General features: G+C 46.7%; 1 protein-coding gene across 1 annotated transcript in view; it reads left to right on the forward strand.

Moving 5' to 3' along the window:
- The window catches only part of LOC128304910 (uncharacterized), a 30,099-nt gene extending 17,795 nt beyond the window's left edge, over positions 1-12,304 (forward strand). The window contains exons 2-5 of the mRNA XM_053042153.1: positions 6,340-6,646; positions 8,207-8,444; positions 8,662-8,824; positions 9,098-12,304. Of these exons, the coding sequence (XP_052898113.1) occupies positions 6,340-6,646; positions 8,207-8,444; positions 8,662-8,824; positions 9,098-12,304 (3,915 nt within the window). The remainder of the gene's footprint in view (positions 1-6,339; positions 6,647-8,206; positions 8,445-8,661; positions 8,825-9,097) is intronic.
- The last annotated feature ends 668 nt before the right edge of the window (positions 12,305-12,972 follow it).

Genomic DNA, 12,972 nt, shown 5'->3' on the forward strand with positions numbered 1-12,972 from the left:
AATTGCTAGGTATGTTATTTTATTATGTGACCTTTTTTCATTTGTTTTTTCAAATTCACTTGCACAAATTTATCTTATGCCCGTCTGCGGTTTGGTTTAATCATTCTACTTTAAGAGTTATTATTTGCTATCCCTAACTTGAAATGACAGATGTCATCACGTTTTTCTGTTTCTTTCTCTGCTCTCTTCTGTTTTAAATAGGGTGATGTAAGTTTTCTTAAACAAATTAACAGTAGAGATTGATTTAAAATATTGAAAAATAATGATGGATAAATTTTTCGGGTTTGTTCAAATTTTGCGATGTTCAAATTTGATTATATTTGTTTTCATTTGTTTTGTATCCTAAGTTCTGCTCCTAATTAGCATTCTGCATTAAGATATTTTTTTCATATTATAATACATGTTAATCAAAAGCAATCTGTCTACTTTTTAAAGCTCAGAGCCTCCTGTTCTAAGAAGAAATCGCTAACGTCTGAGCCGGTATTTGTAATTCAATAATTTATTACGATCCACTGTGTGATTTATTTTGTCTGCCATTTAAGTAAAGCTCACGATACACACACAAAAACAACATAATGTATTATGGGAAGAATTTTCAACTCACTTTTTTTGCCTTTTATTTATTGTCGTTGCAACCCTATCGCTTATTCAAAAAGCTAATAAGTTAATTTTGTTGCAGTAAACGCATGAAAACCCCTCGATGCATCAATACAAAGGAAAAAAAATGTAAATCCTGCGATGGATTGCCATAAAGAATGTGTATCGTGCTTTATTCCCTAGCGCATAGAGCTGTTCCACGTGTCGTGTTTATCAGGTTTGCTATTCGCAAAAAAACGCTCTGAGTGTGGGTGTGTGTGTGTGTGTGGTCTGCCGAGGGAAGCGACAGAAACAAAAAACGGAACCCGAAACTTTCAACAGTAAAAAGTAAAACGCACCATTATCCAATGAACCATCCACGGTGTCCCGGTGCGAATGGGAACGGTCTTTTACGGTTCACGCACCGAAGTACACCGAAATCACCCGCAATCGAAACGTTTCCATAATGATGTCGTACCGTTGGCCAATTGCCAGAGCAAAATCGTGTCCACGAATTCCGGGCACTGGTCAATATTTCACCCCGCTGCGCAGTCCAGCCGGGGCCCGGCCACAGATCGGCACCGCGGCGGTTATCCGGTACGTGCGCCTGTTTTTGGTCGAGCGCATTACGGCTTACGTAGGGGTGGTTTTGGTTGATTTTTTGCTGTGTCTGGTCCTGCTCCCTGTCCGGGGCACCACTTGTCTGCTGCGAGAGGCTCATCCACAGGCGAAACATCGAACGCTTCTCAAATTGTTAGCTCTTGCCGTACATCTCGTCGCCACACAACAAGCCAAACTCTTCGGGGAGCTATTTTCGTATTCGAGTCATGCGCGACGAATGATTGCAGCATTATATTCAATAAAGCATTTTACTGTTGAATTTTTTAATCGTTCTCGAGGGTGATTTTTCCTTTTATTTTATTGAAATAAAAGGAATAAAATATGGCCTACCATTGGCAAGATACTGGTGACGAAGCGCTGGAGAAAAATTGGGACCCAATAAAACAAACAATCGAACGAAGGGGCGAAACACTTTTTTATCCCAGTTACAGCTCGGTTCAAACGGTTTGCAGAAGGAAAAAAATATTATTAACAGTATTAACATATTAAAAAAAAATATTTTACCAATTCCAAATAAGACGAAGTAATGCTAAGAGAGGAGTTTTAATAGAATCAAACAAGTATAATTTTCTAACATAACAAAATTTATTGTGACATGTTTGTAAGACACTTAGCACCAACATTTGATATTTAATTTAAAAATATTATTCATCATTTTTGGCATGAACTTCATCATATGCGTGCGTTGGAAATGTGCTTTACGTTTGGGATTAAGTGTAATTTATCGTGCAGATACACCAGCTCAGTACTTCAACCGCATTTGTGCAGAATGGTGTGTACGACGCTCGAATGCTGCGAATGATGAAAAACGAACATCCTGATAGGAGGGAAAACAACTGACTCTGCCGTACCCCGGCCAAGTCCCCGGTGTGGATGAAGAGATTGAACGGGGTTGTGGTGCCGGGGACAACGGCACACACGCAACCCGGGTGGAGAAATATGCACATTCGCACGTATTTATCTTCGATCGGCCAATGCCGACCGGCCAGCCAAACAAGTGTGCATCATTTGGACCGAGTACAACGGGCAGAGTAAGTTCGAACAACTGGGTCGGTTATGCAGGTGTAGTTGGAGACACAAATGACCCCAGCACAGGGACGGCATGAAAGGTTATCACCTGCCGTTGCCCGTGGCAATGGCATGGGAAGAAGACCCCGCGTGGGTCTCTTTATTGATTCAGCCAGATTGGGCGAAGGATGCGAATGTGGCAGACAGTAGTGAAATCATTCTTCAATTCGTTTGGATCGGATTTGATTTTTTGAAAGCAAAACTACATACGAACTGCGCCCTTTGTGTGGAAATGTTAGAACTAAAATTTCTTCCTTCTTTTTTTTAATTAATGGAGTATAGCGAACGGTGCATTTGATAACACCTGCTATCGTTGCAAATGGGTTCGCTTGCTGTGACGCATCGGATCTGTTTACTGTTTTGGTTACGACTGCTTGCATACCGTTGGACATTGCCGGGTTTTCCCGTAAACCTTTGCCAAACAGACTATTTCCATAAAATCGAACCGTTGGCACGGGCACAGGCCCGCCAGCCTGTTGTTTGGTTGCTCCATTTGTACGATTGCATTATCGCACGACTAATGTGTTTACTGCAACTTATGTCCCTGGGGCCAATATCACTGGTTCGCTCGGTACCACCAGTATGCCCGGAGTGTTGAAACACTGCATGCGCCGAAATCGTTGCGTTGAAACCTCGAAAATGCTAAAAGCGATTGTTCTGGTTTTGCAAAAACAAAAATGCTGCACTGTACACAACAGTTTATTTTAGTGCGTTTGATAACGGTTAAAATGTACTTGTTGTTAGGGCTTCCCACGCCTACTTGGATCAGAAACCTAGTGGTGGTTGGGAAATAATCAGATCCTGCTTTTTAAATAATAATCAAATGAATTTAACAAGACTCAGAAAATGTCTTTATACCTGAATCATTCAACTTGTTGGAAGCTGAATATGTTAAATAATAGATGAAAAAGTGAACATTTTTAAACATTCTTAAACAGCGGCGGATCAAACGGTAGGCGGAGTAGGCGGTCGCCTAGGGCCTCGCCGTGTTGGGGGCCCCAAAAAATGTGTGCCGATTGTGCAACTTTTGAAAATTTAACAACAGAGTTAATTTATAGCAAAAAAAATACTTAAAAAGGAAAAAAAATGATCGAAAATATCTTTCTTGGTGATACAAAACATTTGTTTCTATGCGATAAATTAAATGCAGAGAAGAATATTGACTTTGTGACTTTAAGGTATAAACAAAATTGCACCAGAATTTCCGAATGTATAGTACCAGGAGAGCATCCACGAAAGAGGTAGCTCCTGGTACTGCGCCGTACCAGGCCATACCTGACCTTACCGTTTCTGGTCATTCGAAAGATTAAAAAGTCCTAGTGGTTGACAGTGAAGCTCTTAATTTAGTATTTGCCGTATTTAGTCGATCAACCATCCTCCTTTTTTTAACTTAAAGCTAAGACTTTAATTATATTTATCATGTTTCTTGGTGTTAATTATTACCAAATCGTTTTTTAATTATAATAGGTGTGATATCCACACTTCGTGAATCTATGTTAATGCAAACTGGTTATCAAATGTTTTTATACTGTTTTTATACTAATATATCAAACAAGCAGTCAGTCCTTGCTGCGGGTTTTTTGTCTAGATGGGATTTTTCAACGGTCCTGTCGTGCGAAGACCAGTGGCGCCAATACACCATCGAACCGCGCCTAGTGTTGATTTAAATTAATTTTGTTGAACTAGCAGCATTAAAGAATTTAGCATTAAAGAAGTTCTAGCATTAAAGAATTTTAACTTAATGTTCTATCTTTGAACGTGTTATGGACATTGTATTTTTATTTTTATTATGGCAATATGTTGCCGAAGAACATTATTAAAACAACATCTCAAATGGGATAAAGTTTCTACTCTCGACCCTCAATAGAAAATATTCGAAGGACAAAAAAATGCTGTGTACCTGGTTCTCACACATGTCAAGATGTTTTTCTGTTTGCTCTCTCCCCTCAGTAGCAGCAACATGTTCTTCGAATCATTCCACAACCAAGCGTTGCATATGCATGCCGCAGGGGTTCGATTCGATCCGCGCGTAGGAAAATAGATTGCATTTGCACTTTTGCACCGCTCTTACTTACCGGGCGCGTCCGGTCGCGTTGCCATAATTTGGGTTAGACGATTCGATTCGTTGTCGCCCTACGGGCCAGGAGATGTTTTGGGCCATTTTTTTGTATGGTTGTTGTCGTTGCGGTTGTTGCTGCTCTTTCGATAAACCCTTATCGATCCCCCGGTCCGTTGTGGTACTTCATCAATCTAATAGAAAAGCTATTGCCTAAATTGCAGCCACCGTTAGTATCATTGGCGCAACCACCTCATTCGGAGAGAAAAAAAAAATACATCGCCCACTGCCAGCGAACGACTTTTTCTGCCTGGTTCGTGATGGACATTTCTCATGTGCCGTGTGGCGGCGTATTGCAACGAGTGTCTATCTTCTGGTTGAATGTTTGGTATAGAATTTCAATCATGGCCATTTGCCGGCTCGACACGGCCTGAGCTACCAAGTTCGGCACGAACCCACACAATCACATCCCTCTTCCGCCCGGTGACTAGCGATACTACGCTGCGGATGGCATGTTATGGAAATGCATGCACATTCTACTGGTCGCATCTTCTGCCATTTCGTCCCTTGATTGAACGCTTCCGAAGTGTTCGCTGTCAGCCCTGAAGGAAAATCACACGCGAACGAGTCGCTGCCATTTCTACCACTGGCTTCGTTTGGCATTTAGGTGAGCTTTTTTCCCTTCTGCCCATTTTTGCACTCCCCAACCATCCCGTTCGGCCGCTAGCCCCCGTGCGAACAGGGAACAAATAAACCACCGATCGGTATTTATGGTGCCAAGGCGGCTGCACATCCTACGAAATAGAAAAACATCACTTACATAAAACACACTCCAGCACTCACATCCATACGGTACGCAAACACTTCGATCGTTCAAGTCGAACATTTACCAAATGGCATCCATTTTCGCATGTGCTTGGTGAATGTTCATTTCGTGTTGGGGTGTTTCTTTTTTTTTCTCGCTCCACCTATCTGCTACCCCCACAGAGGAAGAGTGGTGGAAATAAAATGAGGAGGAAAAAAAATCACACCGGGCACAGTTTGCTGACGGTGGCAGTGGTCGGTGAGGTAAACCGCAATGCTCTCGTAATTGATGGGATTTATTTGATCCCTCAACGGATTACCCAACGTCGGGTATTCTTCGATTTCCTGTCGGCCTGATGATCCGGTGTGTTCGGAACGAAGCGTCGGAAACGAGAGCACAACTATTCCTATTCGATGTTGGATGGTTGGTTTTTTGATTTGTGCTTTTATGTCTCGTTCGTGCGGGGTTGGGTTGAAAACGGCTCTCGGCGTGAGGGGCGAAAAACGGTTGGTAGTGTTAATGTGTACAAGTGTTAAGTGCATCATCGTACCTTGTCCTATGCTGATCGCTTATGAGCTCATCTCGCTACACACTCGGTCGGGGGTGTTTGCCAGCGTTGAGTGAAACATCAAATACTCCATGGAAGAATGGATAACGTTTCATACTTGGTATGAATCATAGAAAATAATACAATGAGGAAAGGATTTCGATGCGATCGGTTATGAACCACTTCTGAGTGGATTAAGGATGGTTGATACATACACGTGTTTATGACTATCACTGCTTTGTTGTACACTTGTCGGGAATTTAAAACGTTGGATACCATTCACTGCTTTATTTGTGCATGATCCAAACACCTATTTGAAACTTCATCCGGTTCCTCGTCGTAATACCAATGCTTGCAATATGAGTGAGTTTTTTTAACTTTATAATTATGGAATTGTTAGTCTCAGTTTATTTACTTAAATAAAACACATTTAATGAGTACATTTAGTACTGGTTTAGAACTGCATTATTAAAGTACTAAAAGCAGCATTCTTGATTTTATTAATATTTTACTTCATGACGATGGTTTCATACCAGCTTCTGCTTATCGTTTCGAATCGAATCAGAGAAATCTTCAAAAAAAGCAATTCAAATGACTGTTGTAATCTAATAGCTTGAATTTAAAAATCCCTATTATAACTTATTGTTTTTCTTTCGTATTTTGCAGGCAAATGAGTATGCATCCTATCAGAACACGCTTGGACGCCGATCGACGCTGGTTGGACCGTACACGCACATGAGCAAATACTCCTACCCCACAGATGTGAGCCTCAGCAGCCACTACGGATATACGTCATGGGGTCTATGGCGAGACAGTCGCAACCTGTCCTCCTCACTGTACGCGAAGAAGCAGAAGAACATCAAATCATTCTCCATCCTGCTGATGTCTGCCGCGTTCATTGTCGTGCTTGCCGTACTTTGTGTGGCAGGTTTGGCATTCTACTTCAGCACGTTCAAGGCAGATTTAAGTGAAAGTAAGTGGATCAAAGTAGCTCCGGTGTAGAAAATATGTTTGTTAAAATATGTCACTTAGAAATAATGCGAAGGTGTAATTGAAAAATGTGGAAATAGAGTCATAATTGAAGTTCCACTCCGGAAATTCCACACAAACATCTAACCACTGTGGTAAACTGGCACTATTTCTATTTACCAACGTCATGCAACGTAGCCTTGGCAAAAATGTTAACACTTTAGCAGCGCACACAAAAAAATGCGTTAAAATAATGGATGACATTAGCTCTGGCCGTTGACAGGAAAAACCGTGAAACACCGGGCGTCTCCATCGTTGTCCTCTTGACATGATTTCTAGCCTTTTCCTAAACACCTTCGCTTGGTACGATGCTTGAACTGCAACAACGTACGCAACCAAGGCGCATACCACGTCCCATGCATGTATGCGCAACGGTGCGCTCTATACGGTTGGACAGGTTGCAAAACTACTCACGGCATTCATTATGTCATCCCGGACTTGATGCATCAACTGATTTAATACCACTCCTTTCCTGGCAGCGAAAAGATAGCCAACCCATCCATGAACACACAAGTGTGGATACTTCACCACCCGGAACTGAATGTGTATGTGTGTGTGTGTGTGTGTGTGTTTGTGTACTTTTTGCCAGGGTTATCTATGCTTGTCTAGCATCATCATCATCATCATCATCATCATCACGACTATGAAGCTCATATCCTTCCTCTTCCGTCCGAAAAAGGTCTCTTTGTTGTGGATTTAATGATAGTCCTGTTGTGAACAAATGGTCAGCTTTTCTTTTTTTTGGGGGTAGGAGGGGGTGGGTACACCCACACTCGAAACGCTGCCAGTCTATCGAGTGACCATATCGGAATGCCCCCTTTTTTTTGCGCATCGTGCCATACCATACAGTGGACCAAGCGCCCGTTCGCTACGACCATAATTCAACAGTTTTCCACCAACCGCGTTGGTTCGGGTCACCCCAAAAACAAACTTTGCACTGGAGCTTAATTAAAGTCAGCTGATCAATAGATGAGCCGTTTTTTGTGCCTCGCTTTCGGTGCCGCTGTTGCTCATCTTCCGCCGCTGTCAAAGGTTAGCGCGCTGGCTCGCTGGCTGGCTGGCACCGGACGATCGGCGACCGTGCGGCACTAGCGTATTAAGCTCATCAATCTTCAATCAAAAAACCACAACGAATCGTGATTAAAAAAGAGGGGTGCCAGTGTGTTTGAATTGTTTGCACAACAAGTAGAACAAGTTGCGCGGTGGTTCACGAGGGCCGTTCGTACCGTTTGAAGTGAGCTTATTTAGTGTTTTGGTTTTGTTTGTTCTTTTTTTGGTTGTTGTTGTGTTGCTTGTGCGCTGATTTATTATTCAAAAACTAATTGTAGCACACAAATATTGCCCGGCCGAACGCCACCTTTTACAAAATTGTTTGTTTTTTTAAACACATATATGAAACTAATCAGTGGTGTGAAAGGGCAATCGAACAAATTTCCAGCTAAAAAGCTTCAATTACTGCTGGGTTGTGAAGAGCTTAACTAGAAATTTTGTTTTTATTTTCCAGCAATTTTGGCATTCGACTGTACGTTCCGAGTGGCACGAGGAGATATCTACACGACAGGATTGCGAACAAACAGCACACCGGTGTACCGGCAGAAGACGGCATTCTACGAAAAGCTGATAGAAACTTCACTCGAACGCAGCGGTCTCACCGTTTCCCGGACGGAAATAATGAACTTTGGTGACGGCCCAACAATAGCGCTCAGCTTCCGTGTTTTTCTGGATATGCGGAAAATTAAAATGTGAGTATTGCGTTGAATATTTTGAGGTTTTTTTTCTTCCCCGGACCGGCCAAATTCGATTTAAAAACTGTAACTAATCACGTCACGATTAAACTTTGTAACGTACACGCAACTTATCACTCGCGTACATGCTTCGTCTTTCTCTCTCTCCTATCGGCAACACGGTTGGGCAACGCGAAAACAAATCATCATCGTTCACTACATTGCACCCCGTCAGCACTATCAATAATGTGGAGGAGCACATCAGGACCGCGTTTCTGAGTGAGGTGCTCAACCCAAACTCGGCATTCAAAAACATACGCATCGATCCGGACAGTATCGAGATTAAGCGGCTGCTCGACCAGGAGGTCCTGAAGACGGCACTTCTAACACGGCATGAGGTAAGCACTTTGGCGCCGGATGTTGTTCGGTGTTTGCCGCTACGCAAAACTGGATTAGATAACACTGATGATGATTTGTTTTTTTTTTCTTCTTTCTTTGCCCCCCTTTTTCGCTCGTCCATTTGCTCGGTCCGTTCGCAAAACCATCATCGTAACCAACGCACGGACGCGATGGGTTTCGGTACGGAACGGTTCACCATCATGCACCGGTACGCTTTCATGCACTGATCACTCATGCCCGATGACTTGCCTTTTATCCTGATGGCCCGCCAGCCATTTCCGCCGGTGGTCAAACCGTCCGGTGGCGGTGGTGGTCCCTTCGAGCAGGACCAGCGTCACGTCACGAAGAAGACGGGCGTAATCGAAAAAACTATCCACAAGTTTACACCGCGCATCACACCGGCCCCACCAGCCGGTAGAGTGCCGACCGACGGGAGCAAAGGCATCGTCGAGGCGGAATCTGACATTGACATGGATAATTTACCGGTTATACAAGGATCATTTGAGATAACGAAAACAGATGCCGACATCACGCAGAAGCGGACGGGAGCCGGCAGCAGTACGGATCCGGCCGGTCGAGTGCCGGCAGTGGCCTCGACGCTTAAACCGTTCACCGTCAGCCCGGCCCAGATAACGGTCCGGGGAAGCGAGAAGACGAAAGTGACGGAAAGCATTAAGGCGATGGTGGCGGGGGGCGATGAAAAACCATCAACTGGTGGACACGGTCCGGTCGGACGGTTTGGTCAGACCGTTGGGGTAAAGTCAAAATATGAAACGGCAACGGCCAAGATTGAAAAAATGGATAAGCACGGGGCTACGACGAAGAAAATTAAAACAACTTCACTCAAACCATCCACCGCGGGTGGGAGCGGTGCGGGACGACGGTCGACGACGGCGCATGGAATGGTGGGTCGTACCACAACCACAACAAGGTCGTCTACCACACCGACAACATCCACCACGACGAGCACGACAATGGCACCAACGTTGTCCACCGTAAGCAGCAAAACACCTGCGCCGGTCACCGGTACAACAACCCGGTTGACGACGCTTCGGTATCAGGTATTGGCATCGCAGGGCTCGGCTAACGAACCATCATCAATGTCGGGCTCGATCGATGATTGGGACGAGGAAGAGGAATCCGGCGAGGAACTGCCACCGGAGTCGTTTGCTGAGGATCATCTGCCGGTGGTGGTCGACGTGATTGGGCTACCGTCCGAGACTGATGGGGAGATAAAAAATGATACACTTTTGGAGACCATTTTTCAGGCCATCATTAACGACAGCATCCCGGAGGAATTCGCATCGGATCGGCGAAGAATTGGAGGTCTCGAACCCGACAGCATACCGAAGCTGGACGTAAATCTGTTCACCAGCGCACCGATACTCGATAAGCAACCCTGGCATCCGATCAATCCCAATCAGCCGCAGCAGGTGAAGGCCGACCAGCGGACGGGTCTACCCGCGCGGAAGAAAATTTCGCTCGCCGAGGAAATTCTCTACCGGAACCGTCCGTCGGACATCGAGAGTGTGCTGGCGTACACGGAAAATCCCAACGGGCAAATTTATTACCAGAGCTACACCAACCCGAGCTTCGGTTCGTCGACGCTCGGCATCGAGCCGCTCGGTGTGGCGGATGTCCGGCCGTATCCGTTGCCGGTGGACAAAATTCATGAAGAGGTGATACCGGATTTCAAATACCTTACGCCGACCGCCGTCGATGCGAGCGAGCAGCTGCTCAACCTGACGCTGGACGAGCAGAAATTCGAACATCTCGGCGATGGCGTGATTGCCAAAAAGCCGGAACAATACACCACGCCCGACGGTGAGCAGATAACGACGACGGAAAAGCCCGACACCGTCACTCTCCAGACGCCGGTGAGTGGCTCTTCCGGTGAGAGTCAATCGTCGGATGAAACCTCCACGGAGGTGTACAGCTACGGTCCAACAGTGGACGGCATCGATTCCGTGCTGGCGGGAGGCGTGAACGGTACGCACGATGACGAGCTCGTCGACGTTGCGATGGACCTGGAGTCTCGCAACAGTCCGGATGATTCGGACCAGACGACGACCACACCCGGTCCGGCAATCACCACCGTAACGGGAGTGTCGGAGTTGACCGAGGAGGCAACGGAACAGACCTCTACCACGATGCAATCCACTACGCTTAGTTCGAGCGAAGAGATTCAACGGGATGCGGAGGACTTATTGATGACGAGCACTACCACCGAAACGATGTCATCAGGTTCGGAAGAAATTACCACCAGTTCGGCAGAAGTAACGCTCGCGCCGGTCCATTCCCCCAGTCCCAGTCAATCGAAACGGCCGACCGGGACCTACGTGGAGGTGGAAACCTTGAAGTACACACCCTCGACCGTATCGCCGCCAACAACCAACACGCTGCCCGAGCTGTTCCCCATCACGAAATGGGAATTTGTAAACGGAACCCGTCGTACCACGGCCGAAAAGCCGCCCACAAAGAAGGTTTTTAACGAAACGCTCCAGGCGCTGGTGGTGGTGAATGTGCAACCGGATGGGACGACCGCACTGCCACGGATGCCACTAACGAACATCGACGACCTGAAGAGCAATCGGCCCAACGCGACCAATCTCCAGAACCTGTCCGACATTTTCGATACGCTTGCGTCCAAGCTCGGCATACAGCCGGAGGTGTCCAGCAAGATGCCACCGTTTTCGTCACTTTCCAAGATTAAGAATCAATATCGCAACGCAGCGAACCGGACGGCCGGCGGGGCGGGTGTAACGCGACCCCGCAACCCAACCACCACCGTGCGGCCGAAGCGTAAAAAGACGCGTCCAACAGTCACGAAAAATCCCGCCACCGTTGGGTCGAGTTCCGCTACCGGGCAGCGTGTGCGGCCGAGCAGCACCACCGAGCAGTATCCGGAAACGACGCCGATGGCACGGGTCATTCCGACCGTCATTAACGATGAAATTGACGATGTCGTCCCGGTCATGCTGGAGACATCGTCCGAGCTTTCCTCCGAGCTGGCCGTCGTCGGTCAGGCGGAAGTCGAAGTAATCGATCCGAACCGCTACGAGGAGATGCTAAACTCGATGGCACAGACACACGGGAAGCTGTCGGCCACGACCACCCCGGTCCCACCCTCCACCCTCGTGACGCTTCTGCCGGTGAAGTCTAACTCGGGCATTCGCAACTTCCGACCGAAAACCAAGCGACCTCCGCCCTACGGGCCAACCACTAGGGCGCCCGCGGCTCATAATCATGGTGATAAAAATGAAAGCAGAAAAATGAACGAGGCGGGCTTAAAATTAATGAATGCAAATAAAACCGACGACGATGACAGGCCGGTGACCACCGGCACGGACCAGCATCCAGACCCGGCCCAACCGTCGGTGGAGCGGATGGAGGAGTCGGTGGTGGCGCAACAGGGAAGTAATAAAAATAACACAATGGTTGAAACGGTGGTGAGGGCCAGCATGCGCTTCGAGTCGTAAAGCTAACCACCATCCCATCGCGCCATCCGCTGGCCGCATGGTGGAGGGAGTGCTTCGTCACGGTCACGGTGGGCTTCCGGTGGAGGGGAGCGGGAGTACGGTCACGGGGGAACAGTTCCGGAAAAGCGTCCGAGCTGTGTGGCGAGCTTGCGAGAGGAAGATAAAGGTGATAATTGAGTGACGGCAAACGGTGGCCACAATGAGCGTGGTCACAACCAGCGTGGTGACTTCCATCTTCCGTTGCGGCACAACAAACAGCGCCACTACGAGCGGTTAGTGCCCTCGGTTTTCGTGATCCTATGCACAATCGCTCCCTGGACAGTGGGCTGGAGTGAGTTGCCCAGTGGTGTGCCACAGGCGCTGCTGATAGAGTGACTCTTCGGACAACGATTCCTCATTGATTCTGCCGGAGAGTTGCGTCGGATGAGGGGCACTACAATGAGATTTGGTTTTAAGACTTCCAACAGGTTTGTCGGGTTTAGAATTTTGTTTACTCTTAAGACTGAGTCCGGTGCCCAGTGTTAGTGGGCAGTGAGTCGCATCTCACGCATTCTCCAGTTTTTAGCGCACACCGAACACAAACAAACGAGGTCGGTTTCTTATGGTGAGCACAGGTTAGTTAGGCTAAGTAAATCTATAAGTAAGTTACCTACGATCAGCTACGTATC

Source organism: Anopheles moucheti, chromosome 3 (genome assembly GCF_943734755.1).
Source record: "Anopheles moucheti chromosome 3, idAnoMoucSN_F20_07, whole genome shotgun sequence".
NCBI lineage: Eukaryota > Metazoa > Arthropoda > Insecta > Diptera > Culicidae > Anopheles > Anopheles moucheti.